The sequence below is a fragment of the Oncorhynchus tshawytscha genome, linkage group LG29, assembly GCF_018296145.1.
Source record: "Oncorhynchus tshawytscha isolate Ot180627B linkage group LG29, Otsh_v2.0, whole genome shotgun sequence".
NCBI lineage: Eukaryota > Metazoa > Chordata > Actinopteri > Salmoniformes > Salmonidae > Oncorhynchus > Oncorhynchus tshawytscha.
This window is the reverse complement of record NC_056457.1, coordinates 21,541,093-21,562,736: the sequence shown is the minus strand read 5'-3', so window position 1 is coordinate 21,562,736 and position 21,644 is coordinate 21,541,093. Positions and strand designations below refer to the sequence as shown.

Sequence of the window (21,644 nt, the reverse complement as noted above, 5' to 3'; positions counted from 1 at the left end):
ACAATTAGACTGCCTGTTACGCGAATGCAGTAAGCCAAGGTAAGTTGCTAGCTAGAATTAAATTTATCTTATAAAAAATAATAAATCAATCATCTCTAGTTAACTACACATCTTTGATGATATTACTAGATATTATCTAGCGTGTCCTGCGTTGCATATAATGTGACTGAGCATACAAGTATCTGACTGAGCGGTCGTAGGCAGAAGCAGGCGCGTAAACATTCATTCTAACAGCACTTTCGTGCGTTTTGCCAGCAGCTCTTCGTTGTGCGTCAAGCATCACGCTGTTTATGACTTCAAACCTATCAACTCCCGAGATGAGGCTAGTGTAACCGAAGTGAAATGGCTTGCTAGTCAGCGCGCGCTAACTAGAAGGACGGAAGCTATACTGTTTCACTGGCAATACTAAAGTGCCTATAAGAACATCCAATAGTCAAAGGTTAATGAAATACAAATGATATAGAGGGAAATAGTCCTATAATAACTACAACCTAAAACTTCTTACCTGGGAATATTGAAGACTCATGTTAAAAGGAACCACCAACATGTTCTCATGTTCTAAGCAAGGAACTGAAACGTAGGCTTTCTTACATAACACATATTGCACTTTTACTTTCTTCGCCAACACTTTGTTTTTGCATTATTTAATTGAGGCTAAATTGATGTGTTAAAATAAGTGTTCATTCAGTAATGTTGTAATTGTCATTATTACAAAAAAAAACAATAATAATCCGATTAATCGGTATCGTCTTTTTTGGTCCTCCTATAATCGGTATCGGCGTTGAAAAATCATAATCGGTCGACCTCTAGTTGGTAATTAATGAACGTATCCTCTGCAGCAGAGGTAACTCTGGGTCTTCCTTTCCTGTGGCGGTCGTCATGAGAGCCAGTTTCATCATAGCGCTTGATGTTTTTTGTGACTATTTGAGCACCCCTACCTTGTCACAACACAACTGATTGGCTCAAATGCATTCAGAAGGAACGAACTTCCACAAATAAACTTTTAACAAGGCAAACCTGTTAATTGAAATGTGTTTTAGGTGACTACCTCATGAAGCTGGTTGAGAGAATGCAAAGCTGTCATCAAGGCAAAAGGTGGCTACTTTGAAGTATCTCAAATATTAAATATATTTCGATTTGTTTAACACTTTTTTGGTTACTACATGATTCCATATGTGTTATATCATAGTTTTGATGTGTTCACTATTATTCTACAATGTAGAAAATAGTAAAAATAAAGAAAATCCCTTGAATGAGTAAGGTGTCCATACTTTGACTGGTACTGTATGTGTAACCATCTGTAATAATTAGCTTTATCATTGTTCAATGGGTCAAGTGATTGACCACTTGGAAAAATGACAAAATTGACCCTTTCTTCCAGCAAAAGGCACGTGATAACCGGGCTGCGCTGCGCATTAACAAAGTTCAGATGTCCAACGATACACTGAAGAGACACCAGAATCCTCACCAGCAGCCGTTGACTGACCCCTTTGACCCCAATAGTGTCCCAATGGACGCTGAGCTGCTCTTCAAAGATACTCTCAAGCCCAAGGAGTCTGAGCATGAGCAGGAGTGGAAGTTCAGACAGGTAAGAGTACCTTTAGGGTTAAAGTGTGCTGTAAATGGAGGGGGGGGTATGAAGCATGGGTACACTGTAAAGCAGGGTTTCTCAACCACTTTTCTAGGAGTTGTTGTGGATTTGTTTTACCTTAATAATTATATAAAACTTTTTTTTTTTTAATTGAGTGAGGGTATGAAATTGGATGCATGCCTTTTTTAGAAAATTAGGAAGTTATTTGTTTCATGGCAGCAAAATGGTATAAGTGGGATTTTATTCCTGCCTGTTGAGAAACCCTGGTGTAAGAGAGCAGTGTGCCTTTCTTTGTGTGTACATGTATTTTATGACACCATAATACACCACCATAACAATCAAAGTATCGCATGTCAGGGGAATTGTGAGTGGAAGCAAGGTGGTGAGATTGAACATAACTTGGGGGGGCATGAAACATAATTTTTTATATTTAACTTTATATATGTGCATGGTTGAGTGAGTTATTTTTAAACAATACATTTGGCGTTCTCATACAGTCTACTAATTCTTAATTTGCATTGAAAAGGGAGAGTTAAATCAGATGTGGGGACCGCTTAAGACGCAGCAGGAAAAGGTCCCAAAAAGCAAAGCCATAAAATCAACAAATAAAGACGTCCTTTTTGGACATTCCAACCAGGCAACTATAGCTGCAGGAGGTGGAAAAATGTCTCTGGTAAGATTCCCAAGGCAAGGCACTGTTCTGGTTTTCGTCTGCCGAGAACCAATAAAGCAAAATTTACGAGGTGTAAGAAAAACAAAATGTAAAGTGGAGTTGTAGGGAGAAAAGCTTGGTTAACTGGTAAAACCTGTCCTTCGCCCTGAAAACACAGTAACAGCCTCCAGAAGCTTTTTTTCATGACCATATTACATACACCCTCACATTGTTCCCTCTTGCATGGCTTAACAACACACGCTAGACCCACTCATATTGAAAAAGTATTAACTTTGTTGTGAGTGAGGGAAAGAGAGCATTCTTAGCACCATGTCATCATAAAATTTCAAATTCAACTCTTTCAAAAAGGCTTCATTCACTGAAGTGCCTCCCCTCCCCTGCTTTTCTTGTTTCCATGGCAGCAAATGAGACAAAAGAGCAAGCAGCAGGCGAAGATCGAAGCTACTCAAAAGCTGGAGCAGGTTAAAAATGAGCAGCAACAACTCCAGCAGCAGCAACAACAACAGCTGTTTAGCAGTCAGTCATGTGGAGATACAACACCTAATAGTGGGAACCAGAGCCCCATGACACCTCAGCCCAGCAATGGTGGAAAGTCTGGAAACTCATCCCCTCTGCAGCCAATAGTGTCTAAGGATGGCTTCGCAAGACCCCAACTTCCAGTCACGCCCACCTCCGGGTCACAGGATGACGTGTTCCTCAGACCACAGCTCCTACCTCCGTCGTCGAGGACACCCACCCAGGAGACCTCGTACCCGCAGCAGGGTCCATCCTCCGAGCCCCAGTCACCACAGAAGTACTCCCCGAGTTCCTCCTCAGGCTCCCGGCCATCCTCACCTTGGGACCCCTATGCCAAAATTGTGGGCACCCCGAGACCGCCCCCTGGGGATGGCGGATCCACCACGCCCCAGCAGAACTCTCTGTCAGAGATGCAGGAAAGGGGAGGGAGGCCTTCCCCGGCACACGAGTCCTTTGGCTCGCCCACGTCTGGTAATGCTGACCCTTATGCTAAGATGCCAGATACCCCCAGGCCACCTGACTCGTTTGTGAAACCCATGGGACCCGCCAGGGTGGGCCCTTCAGGACTCGTTGAGCAGCAGCAAAAGCAGCAGGTCAGGCACATGATGAGCCCTCCCTCTGGAGGAGAGGCTTTTGCCAGGATAGGGGGCCACCGAGCTGAGGTCTACCAGCGCATGTCTCACAACCGCATGATCCTCTCGGACCCCTACTCCAGGCCCTTGCTCACTCCCATCCCCGGCAGCAATGAGTCAGGCTCTGTGCCGGTGTTCAAAGCCCCCATGCCTCCCCAGCAGTCTCAGCAAGAGCCCTACGGTGGCCCTATGCCTGGGGTACTTAGACGAGGGCCATCTAATGGCTTTCCCCAAGGACCACAGGCCGACCCCTATGCCCAGCAGCCCCTCACCATCCGTTCGCCCATGGGGGAAGGGTTCCCCAACGAGCCCAGGATGATAAGCCAATCCCATGAGGGCCATTTCTCTCAACCCATGCCAATGATGAGACACCCTCACAGAAACTCATACGCCCAAGCACCATCCACCCCGAGACCAGATTATTCCCAGCAGATGCCTGACCCTTACGCCCAACCGCCAGGCACCCCCAGACCTCACACTGATGACCATGCCCAACCTCCCGGCACCCCAAGGCCACACTCAGATCCTTCATACCTGCAGAAGCCACCTAGTCTTCATCTAGACCAGTTTCCCCAGCAGCACCCAGCCAATCGCAGACAGTCTCCGTCTCACTCCACTGATCCTTATGCCTCCATGCCAGGTACCCCCAGACCAGCCCAAGGGGATAGATTTCCCAAATCCCCTGCTAGTCAAAGGAACATGGACCCCTATGCCCAACAACCTGGTACCCATCAGCCCTCCAATGCCATTCTATACGCACAACCCCCTGGAACCCCAAGACCACTCCTCACCGACCCTTACTCCCAAGCTTCAGGGACGCCCCGACCAAGAGCTGGTCCTGACGCCTTCAATCGACTATGCTCCAGACCGATACCCATGTCCCAACTCCCAGCTGACCCCTTCTCCCACCAGTCTCCGGGCAGGATGCAGGACACGTTTGCCCATCCAAGTGCCCCAGGCTTTCAGATATCGAAGCACCCGGAAATGTCAGACGAAAGTTTCTCTCTGCCCCAGTCGAATCATCACGGTGGTCAAACGCCGATTCACGACCCCTTTGAACAGGGTCCAATGAAACCTTGTGCTCAAGCTTCAGAAAGGCCAGCCCATGATATCCCCCAGTTGAGCAACACTGTTGCTGCTCAGAACAGCATGCAGCCACACCTGGGAGACACTGAGGAGAAGCTCAGACAGGTATTTGCATTTAGTAGAGACGCAATGACACTGTCACATGGATAACACTTGAATTGTCATAAAGCCGTCTTCTGTTTGCACAGTTATTAGCAGGTGATTAGTCATTCCCAAGCCAGTATGACAGTGCACAATGAAATAATTGTTGCTCCTCTCTAAGGAACCCTAAAATACTAATTAATTAATAGCTGCAAGATGCAGGATTTGTTTGTTACTTGCTAATGTGTACCACCCCCCCCCGGGCAGCGCCAGAGACTGCGACAGCTAATCCTGAGGCAGCAGCAACAGAAGACGGCCATCCGACAAGAGAAGGGACTACTACAGGAAGCTGGTGGAGCTACTGGTGCGGTGACCCGTCACTGGTCACAAGAAGATCCCACTCCTCAGAGCCACATGTTTGTTGGCAGACCCCCACCCCCTTACCCAGGACCCATGAGGGGCGGCCCCCAAGTTCTCGGGGGTCAAAGGTTCCCTGGTACCTTCCTAGGGGACCAGCGAGGACCCTTCCCCAACGAGGGACAGTTTGCCATACCCGACTTCCCCAGGGACATGGACAACATGGGCTTGAGGCCCCAAGGAATGAGGTTAGTCAAGATTGACAGCATAGGTATATATAAACTCTTGCCCTTGACACTTCTTTTTTTATGGACAAGGCCTTTACCACATTTAAATGCAGCTGTATATTTTCACAATGCAACACATTTGTGGTGTATGAGGTGAGTTTCCCCCTACTATGTAAAGCGCTTTGAGTACCTCAGTTGGTAGGAAGACGCTCTATATATCAAATCCAATCCATTATAATTGTCTTAAAGATTGTGTTGCTCCTCGTTAAACATGCATTGTGGAATGAAGTGGCATTTTTGAAGTGCTACTCACTGTGTAATATTCCTTATTTGTGTGTAGGGAACAATCTATGACATTGTGTTCTGCCTTGTTCATGGATTAGCATTTGACAATGTGTTTTTCATCCTTCTCTCAGGTTTGGATTTCCCTCCGGGCAGGAGCAACATTTCCTCAGACCCCCTCAGCAGATGCCCGGCGGGCCCATGATCGATAACATTCCTCCCCAGATGAGAAGGTCCCTCTCGGTGGACTTTTCCAGGAGGGGCAACCCCCTGATGGGACTCCCCCAGGACTTCCCTCCACGGGGCCTTACCGTCCAGCAGCACAATATCATGGGTCAGCCATTCATCGAGCTCCGCCACAGGGCCCCTGAGAACCGGATTAAGAACCCCTTTGGGCATGGACCTCCCGACGTCATGGACCCCTCCAACCAAACCCAGAGACCACCCCAGTGTTTCATGGGAGGCCAGGAGATTGGCTTCGCCAGGAACCAGGGACCAAGAACGATGGCTCCCATGATGGGCAGACCTTCCCAGGGATCGGTTGGCCAAATGCAGATGTTGGCTAGTATGGAGAACCTGCACCAGCAGCAGACTGAAGTGCAGGTGACCACTGAACAACAGCATCCTCCACTGAATAGGTCCCTCAGCCACCCTGTCACTAGTGAGTTACTCAATGCAGAGCCATCTGGTGTGCTCTTGCCTGGGTCTAGCACCGGTCAAACGGAGGAGACTCAGATACCCAGTGGAGACGGAATCGACGAAAACCTGGACACTGACGACTCTGCAGTGAAGGACCTCGAAGACGTGGAGGTCAAAGACCTGGTCGACCTGAACCTGAACCTCGACCCGGATGATGGCAAAGACCTGGACCTGGGACCCAATGACCTGCACCTCGACGACTTCCTCATGTCTGGGAAGTTTGACCTCATCGCCTACACGGATCCTGAGCTCAACCTGGAAGACAAGAAAGACATGTTCAGTGAAGATCTCGACCTGGGTGACCCCATGGAGGAACACCAACAGGGAGAGACCTCGGACCTCCAGAAAGCCCTGTCGGAGAAGAGGAACGCCAGCGGAGACTGCGCAGCCACTTCGTCCCAGTCCGTAGGGAAATCCGTCAAATCAGACGGCCAAATCAGACGGGAGGCCAACAAATCGAAAGAGACCTTGGACATAGTCAAAATAGAGGAAACAATCAAAACGGAGGTCAAAGATGGACACATGCAAAACCAGGACCAGCCACTCTGCAGTGGCCGGATGAATGACAGCAGAACCATGACTAACCAAGAGGGCGCAGGGCTGTATGAGCAGCCTGGACATACAGTCTCGGCTCCGGTCCTCTCCAACCTTCTGGTCAAAGAGAAACTGGAAAACACTGGGTTAGTCCCAATCGGCTCTCATCAAGGGAACATAGCTGCCCAGCCGAACCAGGCCACTGGGCTACACCCAAACACGGGCATGCAACATGCCCAAGACAACAACAGGCTCAATCCCAGCGTGGCTATGGGACATCGGGTGAACCCTGCGTTGGTTCAGAGCAGGCTTTCAATGGGAAACCCAAACCACATCCTAGGGGGGAACCACAGTTTCGGGGCCTCAGTAAACCAGCAGGTGGAGCTAAACCAAGCCATGGTGGGTACCAGTCAGCAGCCAACTGCCCATGGCCTGAACCCCCATGGCCAGCAAGGCTCCTCGCTGGGGCAGGCTGGCCCACAAAACAGGCCTCTGCTGCTGGACGAGCAGCCCCTCCTACTGCAGGACCTGCTGGACCAGGAGAGGCAAGAGCAGCAGCAGCAGAGGCAGATGCAGGCAATGATCCGACAGCGCTCCAGCGACTCCTTCTTCCCCAACATAGGTATGGACAATGAGCTTCAGATAGACATGTGACTGCTGTTTTGGTGATCCGTTTAATTGAGTCACACACATTACCCCTCTACATGTAGTTATTTCCAGAGTGTAGTCAGAACAGTCCTCTGGGGGTTTTGCAGTCATTTTGCGTAATCATCCTTTTTGGTAGATATGTGGAATATGAAGCCATTTTCGTTTGAGACAAATGCTTTTTTTATATTTCGAAGCAAAAAAAAGAACATTCCCCACATGTAATTTGAGGAACAGAATGTTGGACATAATTTTTCTTGACTAAGAGAGTCTTTTGGGAGTCTTACTTCACCAGCGTTTCATACATAATTTAGATGTGGCACTCGTGACGGGTGGATTCTTTTAAAATGGCTTAGAAAGAGGTCAAACCGTAAAGGAGAAGTTCTTTTTTACAACTAAATCTCTATTTCTGATGTAAATGGCATGTTCTAGAAGTCCCCAGACACCTTTTTTGTGATTACTTGTTTTTGAGAAACTTACCCCAAACAGCAAATCACTTCTTCGTTGAATATTATGGGGGCCCTGAAAAACATTAACCATTGCTTCAAGAACACCCAAATACTACAAATCTCTCAGTATATTGATGCAGGTCTTTAGATGTTGTATACATGAAATTGTGTCATTCTGAACTTTATACATAACGTTCCATTTCCCCCATACTACACAATGAGATTAGGGTTAAGTTTCTCAAAAACAAGTGAAATCACAAAAAATGTGTATGGACCCTTCTATAACATGCCATTTACATCAGAAATAGAAATTTGGTTGTAAAAATAAACTTCTCCTTTTAAAAGGTGTTCAAATGATGCCTTTTATTGCATTATTCGGAGTGGCACCACAGGAGACCCCTCGAAACAGTTCTATGGGCAACATGCCGGCATGTACTACTGTGTAAGTGAAAGGATGGGTTTCCTCCTACTTTTAACCATTGAATAAAGGAAGTTTTGCAACATCTCAAGTTAAAGAAAATACGCTACTCCGTTAGGGGATCTGCAATTCCATTTTATAATATCTGGCAACCTTTCCTATCCTTTGTAGAAGACATGGATCCAACTAATTTCACAACTCCATAAACCAACCCAAATTTGAATTTGTATCGTTATTACTATTTTTTTTATTTTTTTTATAAAAATGTTTTATTTTTATAATATCTTTATTCCTTTACTATTTGATTATATTACTCATTGTATATCATGTCTGGTGGGGTGGGTTTTATTTAGTAGGGAGCATAGGGCGGTTGGGGTGGGTTTGATTTTGGTAGGGTATCTGTGTGTGTGTTCTGCCCTCTACCTGTTCGTTATCTGTAGAGTCATAAAAAACATGGATTAAGAGAACTTGTCAAAAATTACTGATACTTTTTAGTTTTGTTTTCTTATTTAGCAGATTTTGATGCCGTCACAGACCCGATCATGAAGGCTAAGATGGTAGCCCTGAAGGGAATCAATAAAGTCATGGCTCAGAACAGCATGGGAATGCCCTCAATAGTCATTAACAGGTAAGGCAAAAGCTTCCCCAATGCTAGCTTTGAGTTCTTGTGCTAGGTCATGTTATTTAATTGAAAGGGTAAAAAATGATTTCATGTTCCCTAAAGCAATGATCCTCTCAGAATTCAGCATACGCCAGGAGCCCATGGACCAGATGCTGCTGACACTCTGCCTCCACATGTGTTTGGACAGGTAAGCATCGTGAATCAACCACTATTTGTCTGTCTATCAGTCTGCCTGCCATATGTTTCATATCTTATGCTAGAAAAAAAGGCCACATTATCGTCGGATTATTGTCTTCGCAGGACGGGAAGTTGGCTCCACAGATGGCGAGACCGAACCCCCCAAATTTTGGACCTGGATTTGTCAGTGAGTGGACAACCCAAAGTGTTTTTATTTGCATTTGATTATGACATCCTCATTCATTTTAACCAAAATATTAATCATATACCCATTTGGTCTCTTCAGTATTTCATTTGTTGACGACCATATCCAATCCAGGGTCTATTCGATTTCACTTGTATGTCTTTTGGATTTATGTATACAGTTTTGTCTCCCGTCTCTCAGACGATGGCAAGAGGAAGCAGTACGAGGAGTGGCTCAAGGAGACCCAACAGCTCCTGCAGATGCAGCAGAAGTTTCTGGAAGACCAGATTGGGGCCCACAGGAAATCCAAGAAGGCCCTGTCAGCCAAACAGCGAACGGCCAAGAAGGCTGGCCGTGAGTTCCCTAAGGAGGACATCGAGCAGCTGAAGCATGTGACAGAGCAGCAGAATGTGGTGCAGAAACAGTTGGAGCAGGTAGCTAACTAAATGTAGCAAGGGTTCATTGCAGGCATTCTATGTTTAGGTTTTTTAAGATATTGAGATTTGGATTTGAGTTATTTCTTTAGTCTCTTGATTCTACATCTTTACATTATCTGTAACATAATTGGAAATCCAATGTAAATGTGTGAGGTTGTACATGCTGTCTGTATAGAACTGTCATTTACCTTGGAGGTGGATAAGAGAAACATCTCACATCTTAAGCCACTTGAAACATTTTGTATTCGATTTATTAGGATCCCAATCATCCGACGCCAATGGCAATAACTAAAAAGACATTACAATTAACATACATTTGTGTGCATTCAGAAAGTATTCAGTCCCCTTGACATTTTCCACATTTTGTTACGTTACAACCTTATTCTAAAATGGATTTAAAAAAATAAAAAATGTCCCTCAATCTACACACACTACCCCATAATGAAAAAGTGAAAACAGGTTTTTAGAAATGTATGGCAAATGTGTATATATATATTTTTTAAACGTATTTACATAAATATTCAAACCCTTTGCTATGAGACTCGAAATTGAGCTCAGGTGCATCCTGTTTCCATTGATCATCCTTGATGTTTCTACAACTTGATTGGAGTCCACCTGTTGTAAATTAAATTGTTTGGACATGATTTGGAAAGGCACACACCTGTCTATATAAGGTCCCAAAGTTGACAGTGCATGTCAGAGCAAAAAAAAAGCCATAGGTCGAAGGAATTGTCCGTAGAGCTCCGAGACAAAATTGTCGAGGCACAGATCTGGAGAAGGGTACCAGAAATATTTCTGCAGCATTGAAGGTCCCCAAGAACACAGTGGCTTCCATCAATCTTAAATGGAAGAAGTTTGGAACCACCAAGACTCTTCATAGAGCAACCAGGGGAGAAGGGCCTTGGTCAGGGAGGTGACCAAGAACCCTATGGCCACTCTGACAGAGTTCCACTTTGGAGATGGAAGAATGTTCCAGAAGGACAACCATCTCTGCAGCACTCCACCAATCTTTTTTTCTAGTAGAGTGGCTAGACGGAAGCCACTCCTGAGTAAAAAGGCTCACGACAGCCCGCTTGGAGTTTCCCAAAAGGCACCTAAAGGACTCAGACCATGAGACACAAAATTCTCTGGTCTGATCGAACCAAGCTTGAACTCTTTGGCCTGAATGCCAAGCATCACATCTGGAGGAAACCTGGCACTATCCCTATGGTGAAGCATGGTGGTGGCAGCATAATGCTGTGTGGATGTTTTTCAGCGGCAGGGACTGGGAGATTAGTCAGGATCGAGGACAAGATGAACAGAGCAAAGCACAGAGAGATCCTTGATGTAAACCTGCTCCAGAGCGCTCAGGACCTCAGACTGGCACAAAGGTTCACCTTCCAACAGGACAACGACCCTAAGCACACAGCCAAGACACCTCATGAGTGGCTTCGGGACAAGTCTCTGAAAGTCCTTGAGTGGCTCAGCCAGAGCCCAGACTTGAACCCGAACAGAACTGAAAATAGCTGTACAGCGACGTTCCCAATCCAACCAAACAGAGCTTGAGAGGATCTGTAGTGAAGGGAGAAACTCCCCAAATACAGGTGTGCCAAGCTTGTAGCATCATACTCAAGAAGACTCAAGGCTGTAATCACTGCCAAAGGAGCTTCAACAAAGTAAAGAGTCTGAATACTCATGTAAATGTTTTATATACATTTTAGAATAAGGCATTAACGTAACAAAATTATGGGAACAGTAAAGAGGTCTGAATATTTCTGAATGACCTGTACATGACAGTATATACAGTGGGGCAAAAAAGTATTTAGTCAGCCACCAATTGTGCAAGTTCTCCCACTTAAAAAGATGAGGCCTGTAATTTTCATCATAGGTACACTTCAACTATGACAGACAAAATGAGAGAGAAAAATCCAGAAAATCACATTGTAGGATTTTTTAATGAATTTATTTGCAAATTGTGTTATTATAGTGTTTCCTTTCCAAAGCTGTCAATTATATGCATAGTCGAGCATCTTTTCGTGACAAAATATCTTGTTTAAAACGGGAACGTTTTTTATCCAAAAATTAAAAGAGCGCCCCCTATATCGAAGAAGTTAATATTAGCCCTATGATTACAATGAAGAGCAAGACGTGCCACTCTGTTCTGGGCCAGCTTCAGCTGAACTAGGTCCGTCTTTGCAGCACTTGACCATATACAATAATCAAGATAAGATAACTAAAGCCTGCAGGACTTGCTTTGTACATAGATTCTCTCCATCTTTGAGGGCTTAATTTAGGGTTTTCCTTTGGTCTTTAGCTCCCACATCATGTTGGATTCCATTTAATAAATTTTCTCTTGAAATTAAACTCTTGATGTCGGCTCAGTTATCAACTCTTTGCTTTGTATTTCTGTTCCCCCAATTTTGACAATCTTAACCCTCCTGCTCAGCAGCACACAAAGCTTGATTGCTGAAAAACAGCTGCTACTTTTAAATAACTGTTTGGTTTCTTGAGAATCAAGGGAAACATTGAGCTCCAAAACAAATGCCGCCTTTGCTAATTATTTCCAACTCCCGTGACCTTTTAAATGTGGCGAGGCAGCGAGACGAACACCACAGGAGAACAAAGGCACGATTTATTCTGTGAAGTTAACACACATCCTCCACTCATGCAATATAGCAAAACACAGCTTTGCTTGTTGTTAAGCCACCTGGCGTGTCAGATTTCAAAAAAGCTTTTCGGCGAAAGCTATCCAAGCGTTTGTTAGGACATCTCTCTCAGCAGACATAACATTACAAACAGCTAGCAGCAAAGTAGATTGGTCACGAAAGTCAGAAAAACAATAAAATGAATCGCTTACCTTTGGTGATCTTCGGATGTTTGCACTCACAAGACTCCCAGTTACACAAATGTACCATTTCTTCCATAAAGATTATTTTTAAATCCAAAAATCTCCATTTGGTTGGCGCGTTATGTTCAGAAATCTACAGGCTCGAGCGGTCACGACGGGGCAGACAAATTCCAAATAGTATCCGTAAAGTTCGTAGAAACATGTCAAACTTTTTAAAATAAATAATAAATAATATTTCAACCGGACCGTAGCTTTTTCAATTGGAGTGAGAGAGAGAATGTCTGCTCCAAACTGCTCACGCATGCAAAACTCTGCTGGCACCCAGCCATCCAATGACGCGATGTGATCTTTCTCGCTAATTTTTCAATAAAAGCCTGAAACTATGTCTAAAGACGGTTCACACCATGTGGAAGCCATAAGGAAAGGAATCTGGTTGATATCCCTTTAAATGGAGGGAAGGCATGCAATGGAACAGGGACGTTTCAGGAAAAACAGCACTTCCGGGTTGGATTTTCCTCAGGTTTTCGCCTGCAATAACAGACAATATTTTGACCGTTTTGGAAACTTTAGTGTTTTCTATCCTAATCGGACAATTATATGCATATTCTAGATTCTGGGCCTGAGAAATAGTCAGTTTAATTTGGGTACGTTTTTCATCCAAACATCAAAATACTGCCCCCTACACTCAAGAGGTTAAAGAGGTTTTGCTATTTACCTGGTATTTACTTCGTAATGGTTCAATCGGATTTCTTGTGGAATCATGGAAACATTTACTGTATCGATACGTATTATATGGAGGTATTTTGAATAAGTAACAGAAAATAACATTTGATTACTGTTCTTTCTGTGATTGTCAGGTAAATACCAGTTCTAATTGGACTGTATAGAAAAGCAGTGCCTAAAAATGTCTCAATACCATCTTGCACTGTGAAGAATTGGGTGGGATAACCTTCAGTCTGCTCACATTTCTCTTATTGTTTTTTTCTTCTTGTGCTGTTTCTCTCTGGTAGATTCGGAAACAGCAGAAAGACCATGCAGAGCTGATTGAGGAGTACCGTGTCAAGCAGCAACAGCTAAGTCTACAGGCTCCTATGATGCCAGGGATGCCAGCTCATGCTGCCCCTATAATGCCCAGGGGGCCCCCTTTGGGCCAGCCCATGATGGACCCCATGATGACAATGCAGCCCCACCCCAGCCAGCCTAATCTTGCCCGCATGCCCAACGTGCCAGGCTGGCACCCTGGGGGAGCCCCAGGACCGATGGGAGGCCCGGGTCCAAGAATTCCAGCTCAGATGCCCCCTGCCAACCCTGCCCAGTTGCACCAGCCCCAGTTACCACCCCAGACCCAACTTCCGCCTCAGCCTCAATCAGCCTCAATGGTGCCCGGAGTAAAAGCCACACCTGCAGGCAAAGGAGCAGGAACCCAGGGAGCCAGCGGAGGTAACGGTGGTGGTGGCAGCAATAGCCTTGCTGTGAAATTTGATGATAACAATCCATTCAGCGAAGGCTTCCAGGAGCGCGAGAGGCGGGACCGCATGAGGGAGCAGCAGGAGAAACAGCGGGTTCAGCTGATGCAGGAGGTAGACAGGCACCGGGCCATGCAGCAGCGGCTGGAGATGGAGCAGCAAGGCCTGGGTATGGGTCCCGCTGGGCTCCCACACGGCCCCGGAGCTACTAACCCCAGTGGGGATAGCCTGGCCCACATGCCATTCTACAATACTGATCTGCCCCAAGACTTCATGCAGCCCTCTAGACCTCAACAACAAGCACCACCACAGCAGGGGCAGCTAGGGCCCATGTTCCCCCAGCAGGGCAACGGGGCCTTCATGCTGGGGGACGAGCGCAGGCCTATGCACAAGACTGGGGCTTTTGGTGGTCCCGAAATGGGTCCCAATTTCTGTCCCAAAAAACCCATGCTGCAGGGGCTCAACTTCCCCTCGGGACTGCCCCGTCCCGCCAGATTCAGAGGCCCTGGGATGATACCCCAGGGTGGGGGCCGAGGCGAGGGACAGGGACTTCCGTTCGGAATGGACTCATCCACACCCCTGCCTCCAAACTACCCCGGCTCAGGCCAGTCCTTGATCCAGCTCTACTCCAACATCATCCCAGAGGAGAAGGTCAAGAAGAAGAGGAACAGGAAGAAGAAGAGAGACTTGGTCGACGACACAGACTCTGTCAAGACACCGTCCACTCCCCACTCAGACCGCTGCTCCCCGCTGACGCCCTCCCGCGGGTCTGACACCTCATCCACCCGGAGCCTCAGCATTCCCTGTGAGCAGGATCTGTCCGATCTTTTCCTCCCAGTGGGGTCCTCTGGTTTGGCCCCCTCCACAGAACTGGAGAGGCAGCTCTCAGGCAGCAGCTTAGCCCAGGGTGGCTGCTCCAGCATGGGCTCTGAGAATGACCGGGCTCCCCTGTTTGACGAAACCTTCCAAATCAAGTTGGAGAGCATAGAGACTGAGTGCAGAAGGGACGAGGCGGCCAACGAGGGGTCGGCCTTGCAGCACGTTCCCCGAGCTGGCGGGACAGTAAAGGTGGAGGAGGGAAGCGAGGGGGGGTTTTCTTCGCCACTCCACGGTGCCAAAGGTGGCGACACAGGGAACGAGCTGCTTAAGTACCTGTTGAAGAACAAGAGCACGCCCCCACCCGGCGCCAATGCCAACCAGACCCTTCCCACACAGCAGATATCCTGTGACAAACTGCGCTCAGAGCAGGAGGACTCATCAGACCGCAAAGCCACTGCCAGGCCGGCCTTCACCGCCAACAACATGGTGAGAAGGGAAAGACCACAGTCACTATAGTATAGCATAGGTTACTGCATGTTCTATCTGAAATCGAAATATTGGGGTACAAAATTGGCTAAGCAATTGCTATACAGTACTACATTCCTAATGAAAACTCTTTGTTGTGTAATAGTAGCTCACCAACCTTGTCTCGTTGTAATTTCCCAGACTCCCCGGTGCAGTCAGCTGACAGGAAGCACCGAGCTCCTAGAACCCTCGATGCCGGAGCAGGGCAAGAGGAAGCAGCAGCGCAACAAACTGATGCATAAAAACGGCGTGGAGAAACCACCATCGCGCTACAAGAGGAGGAAGAAGGAGGAAGAGGAGAAGCCGATTGGTTATTCCAGTACTGAAACTCTGATGACCCAGCTCAAACAGGTACAGATCATAGTAGTCAGCCACCGAACAGTGTTGAATGTGCCGATTAGCTATTGTGTGTTGATTGGTCTGGTCATGTTCCCAGTCCGAAACATAAAACAAGAGTTTTATTTAGTACATATTTCCATATTTTGATTGATGGCATTAAATATTTTACGTGTGTGGTGCCGCTATGTGCAGATTAGCACTCAGGCTGCTGATTTTATAGATTAAAGTTTATCTTTCTCTGCAGTTGCTTAGGTACAAATGTGGGTGTTTTATTTTCTGTTAGCACACCTCATGAATCACTCATCTTAATATGTAATTACTTTAATTTAGGTGGAATTAAATGGTCTGTTTTTTAAAATAATCACTCAACATTTGTGGAAGGCATAAACCGAATATTAAATGGAAAATCTAATACTTAGTTGACTAATAATAATATGATATGATAACCATATAACGTTAGGTTAAATAACTTTAGTTATTATATCCCCCAAAAAGGTAATTAATAAGTCAAAATGTTTTCATTCAATTTCTAGAACTAATTTTGATCCTGTTCAGTGCTTACCTCGAAATATAAGCAGTGAGAAAGCCTTTAAAATACAGTACCACGTACAGCGTCCCTTCTGCTCTCACTAATCCTCCTTCCTCTCTTCCTCCACAGCAGCTTTCCCTGCTGCCCCTGATAGAGCCCCTGATGGTTGTCAACTTTGCTCACTTTCCCCCCTTCGGCAGCGGGCAGCTGAACGGGGAGAACAGCCTGTCAGGATCCTTTGGCAGCGCTTCGCTGGACGGTGTGTCAGACTACTACTCCCAGCTCATCTACAAGGTGAGGAGAGAATACTAGTGTGCACATCTATCCCTTTCCCAGGTGGAGTGTAGAAAAAGGTATAGGATAGGAAAAGGAACATTGTTCCTAGAAAATAAAATAGATAGCCGCACATTTGTTGAATGCTCCTGTATACTAAAACAAATTTCCCTAGTTGGATCCAGTTACAATGTTGTGTGATTTGCCATTTTGTAGCAGAACAACTTGAGCAACCCGCCCACCCCTCCAGCATCACTCCCATCCACGCCGCCCCCCGTGGCGAGGCAGAAGATGGTCAATGGGTTCGCCACGGCCGAGGATCTTACCAGGAAAGCTGCCATCTTGGGTGGCCATGATGGTAAAGTGGGACTCAACATTTTCTAAATCTTCTGCGCCTCTGTCGCACTTCTTTGGAGATGTAATGCTGTAGTAATATTATAGCTAATATTAAATAGTGATCTAAAATGTATTATACATCAAAGAATCACTACTGGGATTGCAATGGAAAAAGACACATTTCTAAGGTCTGAAAATAAAAGGAACAATAAATGTTTACTTTCTTCCTATAGGCCTGAAAGCCAAGCAGCTACCTACAGCGTTCCGAACAGAAAAAGACCTGCTGGCCCATGCCAACACCCAGGGGCCCAAGACGGTGGACGTCCCCGCTTCGCTCCCCACACCACCCCATAACAACCAGGAGGAACTCAGGTGAGCCTTTGAAGGACTTGCAAATCCACATTTCAATGGGAGTCAGGATAGTTCCTACCTGGTTTGAGCGAGTAACTGTAATTTAGCTTCTGAACGGAGAGTGGAGTATTAAACAGATTTATACCCTTCTGCACTACTGAGCCGAGCCAAGCTGTACTGCCCTGACCTGGTTACGTGAAGGAGCCCAGTGGTTGAACTAGTTTCCCTGATTCTGTGTACATCCCAGGAGCCAGGACCACTGTGTGGACAGGGACACCCCTGATAGCTTCGTCCCCTCCTCGTCCCCAGAGAGTGTGGTCGGCGTGGAGATCAGCCGCTACCCCGACTTGTCAAATGTCAAGGAGGAGCCCCCCTCCCCTTGCTCCTCCCCTGTAATTCCCATGCTGCCTAGCGCCAGTGGGAAAGGTAAGAATCACAAATACAATTTTCACTCCTGACTGAACAAGAGCTACAAAAATCTAATCCAATTTTATTCATCAGGTGTGAACTAACAGTGAAATGCTTAATTACAGGCCCTTCCCAACAATCCAGAGAGAAAGAAAATAGAAAAGTACAACACATTAATAGATACACAATGAGTAATTATATCTTGGCTATATATATACACTGAACAAAAATATAAACGCAACAATTTCAAAGATTTTACTGGCAACAACTCTGGTTGACGTTCTTGCAGTCAACATGCCAATTGCATACTCCCTCAACTTGAGACATCTGTGACAAAACTGCACATTTTCATGACCCTTATATTATCCCCGGCACAAGTCTACCTGTGTAATGATCATGCTTTTTAATCAGCTTCTTGATATGGATTATCTTGGCAAAGAAGAAATGCTCACTAACAGGGATATAAACAAATTTGTGCACAACATTGGAGAGAAATAAGCTTTTTGTGCATATGGAACATTTAATTTCATCAGTGTACAAGGGGTACCAGTACAGAGGCACTGTGGCAGGGTACGAGGTAATTGAGGTAGATATAACTAGGAATAAAGTGATAGATCGTAAACAGTACCAGCAGTGTATGTGATGAGTCCTTAGCAAATAGTCCGGGTAGCTATTTAACAGTCTTATGGCTTGGTGGTAGAAGTTGTTCAGGGTCCTGTTGGTTCTAGAGAACAGTCTATGACTTGGGTGTCTTTGACAATTTTTAGGGCCTTCCTCTGACACTGCCTGGTATAGAGGTCCTAGATGACAGGGAGCTCGGCCCCAGTTATGTACTGGCCTGTATGCACTACCCTCTGTAGCGGTTGGATGTCAAGCAATTGTAATACTAAGCGGTGATTCAGACTGTCAAGATGCTCTCAGTGGTGCAGCTGTAGAATTTTGAGGATCTGAGAGCCCATGCCAAATCTTTTCAGCCTCTTGGGGGGGAAGAGGCATTGTCATGCCCTCTTCACGACTTTGTTGGTGTGTTTGGACCATGATAGGTCCTTAGTGATGTGGACACTGAGGAACTTGAAGCCCTCGACCCTCTCCACTACGGCCCTGTCGATGTGAATTGGGGCATGCTCTGCCCTCCATTTCTTGTAGTCCACGATTAGCTCCTTTGTCTTGCTGACGTCGAGGGAGAGGTTGTTGTCCTGGTACCACACTGCCAGGTCTTTGACCTGTCTCATTGGTGTTGGAGTTGTGCTCTGCCACGCAGTCATGGGGGAACAGGGAATACAGGAGGGGATGAAGCATGCACCCCTGAGGGGCTCCCCATATTATTTTATAGTTATGTTGAGTCATAAGAAGTTTTTCTTGTTAGTAATGGTAGCCATTATATCTTTAATAATCATTCTCAGGCCAGTGTTGTACAAGCATAATGTGTGTTAGTTTCTCTGTAATATTAGATTGTCTGGTTGTTTCCCATCAGGGACTGAGATTAAGCAAGAGGTCAAGACTGAACCCTCAAGCTCCTTTTTCGGGTCCCAGTTCAAACCGGCTCCCTCCTGCTCCAAAGCTGGCCTGGTATCCATAGCTATCACCTTGAATCCGGTCGCAGCGGAGGTGAGTGGTTAATTGCAATTGTAAACAAGCAATTTTGACGACTATAGTTGCTGATCTTAGACTCTAAATAGCAGTAGACATTCTGAAAACATACATACAGTTGACGTCGGAAGTTTACATACACTTCGGTTGGAGTTATTAAAACTCGTTTTTTACCACTCCACAAATTTCTTGTTAACAAACTATAGTTTTGGCAAGTCGGTTAGGACATCTGCTTTATACATGACAAGTAATTTTTCCAACAATTGTTTGACTTATAATTCACTGTATTCCAGTGAGTCAGAAGTTTACATACTCTAAATTGACTGTGCCTTTAAACAGCTTGGAAAATTCCAGAAAATTATGTCATGGCTTTAGAAGCTTCTGATAGGCATTATTTGAGTCATTTGGAGGTGTACTTCAAGGACTACCTTCAAACTCAGTGCCTCTTCTTTTGAGTTTCCCATAATGTCAAGTAAAATCAGCCAAGACCTCACTTTTTATTTTTTTTGTAGACCTCCACAAGTCTGGTTCATTCTTGGGAGCAATTTCCAAACGCCTGAAGGTACCACGTTCATCTGTACAAACTATAGTACACAAATATAAACACCATGGGACCACGCAGCCGTCATACCGCTCAGGAAGGAGACGCGTTCTGTCTGCAAAAAGTGCAAATCAATCCCAGAACAACAGCAAAGGACCTTGTGAAGATGCTGGAGGAAACGGGTACAAAAGTATCTATATCTACATAACCTGAAAGGCCACTCAGCAAGGAAGAAGCCACTGCTCCAAAACCGCCATAAAAAAGCCAGACTACGGTTTGCAACTGCATATGGGGACAAATATTGTACTTTTTGGAGAAATGTCCTCTGATCTGATGAAACAAAACTAGAATGCCACTTTGTTTACATACTCATCTCATATGTATATACTGTACTCGATACCATCTACTGTATCTTGCCTAAGCTGCTCTGTACCATCACTCATTCATATCTTTATGTACATATTCTTTATCCCCTTACACTGTGTATAAGACAGTAGTTTTTTTTTGGGGGGGGGGTTGTTAGTTAGATTACTTGTTGGATTATTACTGCATTGTCGGAACTAGAAGCACAAGCCTTTCGCTACACTCGCATTAACATCTGCTAACCATGTGTATGTGACAAATAAAATTTGATTTGATTTGAATTGTTTGGCCATAATGACCATCATTATGTTTGGAGGAAAAAGGGGGAGGTGTGCAAGCCGAAGAACACCATCCCAACTGTGAAGCACGGGGGTGGCAGCATCATGTTGTGGGGGTGCTTTGCTGCAGGAGGGACTGGTGCACCTAACAAAATAGATGCCATCATGAGAGAGGAAAATTGTGGATATATGGAAGTAACATCTCAAGACATCTGTCAGGAAGTTGAAGCTTGGTCGCAAATGGGTCTTCCAAATGGACAATGACCCCAAGCATAATTCCAAAGTTGTGGCAAAATGGCTTAAGGACAACAAAGTCACGGTATTGGAGTGGCCATCACAAAGCCCTGACCTCAATCCCATAGAAAATGTGTGGGCAGAACTGAAAGTGTGTGTGAGCAAGGAGGCCTACAAACCTGACTCATTTACACCAGCTCTGTCAGGAGGAATGGGCCAAAATTCGCCCAAGTTATTGTGGGAAGCTTGTGGAAGACTACCGGAAATGTTTGAACTAAGTTAAATAATTTAAACACAATGCTACAAAATACTAATTGAGTGTATGTAAATTTCTGACCCACTGACCCACCAATGTGATAAAATAAATAAAAGCTGAAATAAATACTCTACTATTATTCTTAAAATAAAGTGGTGATCCTAACTGACCTAAGATTGGGAATTTTTACTAGGATTAAATGTCAGGATTTGTTAAATATTGAATTGAAATGTATTTGGCTAAGGTGTATGTAAACTTCCGACTTCAACTGTACATTTAAATAACTACTGGGTAACCAGGCCAGACCATATGCAAGATAGACAAAATGGGTTGTCTCGTATAAGGCTGTTTGTATTGACCACCACTGGCTATGAACTTATTTGACCCCACTGACCCTTTCCGGACCTCTAGAACATCCCTGGCATGGTGGCTGCGGTAGCCGACCTGCTGTGTGTGAACATCCCCGTTAGCTACGAGGTGAGCCGCGGCCCCGAGCGTAGCTCCCTGGCCCTGCTGGCTGGAGTCAAGGTGCCTCAGACCCAGGGTGTGGACCCCCACCACGCGGCCATGTTCCCCCAGCAGCCCCCCGCCATGAGGTTCCTGAGACCCCCCGGACCGCCCACTCATCCCGGAATTAGCCAGCAGCCACCTACCAGCGCTGGTCAGTACACACCAGCAATGCAACTTTAAACTACTGATAGTGATGGGAGAAATAGGTGTTTCTGGCCCACAGAGCTAGTTAAATTGTGGTGGAACCATACCTTTTAAGTTTAAGCACATTCTTTTACTGATTTTCCTATTACTTTCCATACAAACAGTTGTCTCTTTAGAAAACATTTGAACAAAGAGCTAGACATGGAACACTAGTCTGTGTGCAGCCTTTTATTGATCATGTCTGA

General features: G+C 45.6%; 1 protein-coding gene across 1 annotated transcript in view; it reads left to right on the top strand.

Annotated features, from left to right (window-relative positions):
- The window catches only part of LOC112233554 (histone-lysine N-methyltransferase 2C), a 232,636-nt gene that overhangs the window by 195,798 nt on the left and 15,194 nt on the right, over window positions 1–21,644 (top strand). The window contains exons 34-49 of the mRNA XM_042308451.1: window positions 1,382–1,588; window positions 2,666–4,603; window positions 4,847–5,184; window positions 5,580–7,300; window positions 8,707–8,818; window positions 8,915–8,999; window positions 9,113–9,176; window positions 9,375–9,607; window positions 13,448–15,208; window positions 15,389–15,598; window positions 16,245–16,409; window positions 16,605–16,746; window positions 16,958–17,096; window positions 17,323–17,501; window positions 18,958–19,091; window positions 21,157–21,406. Coding sequence (XP_042164385.1) covers window positions 1,382–1,588; window positions 2,666–4,603; window positions 4,847–5,184; window positions 5,580–7,300; window positions 8,707–8,818; window positions 8,915–8,999; window positions 9,113–9,176; window positions 9,375–9,607; window positions 13,448–15,208; window positions 15,389–15,598; window positions 16,245–16,409; window positions 16,605–16,746; window positions 16,958–17,096; window positions 17,323–17,501; window positions 18,958–19,091; window positions 21,157–21,406 — 7,678 coding nt within the window. The remainder of the gene's footprint in view (window positions 1–1,381; window positions 1,589–2,665; window positions 4,604–4,846; window positions 5,185–5,579; window positions 7,301–8,706; window positions 8,819–8,914; window positions 9,000–9,112; window positions 9,177–9,374; window positions 9,608–13,447; window positions 15,209–15,388; window positions 15,599–16,244; window positions 16,410–16,604; window positions 16,747–16,957; window positions 17,097–17,322; window positions 17,502–18,957; window positions 19,092–21,156; window positions 21,407–21,644) is intronic.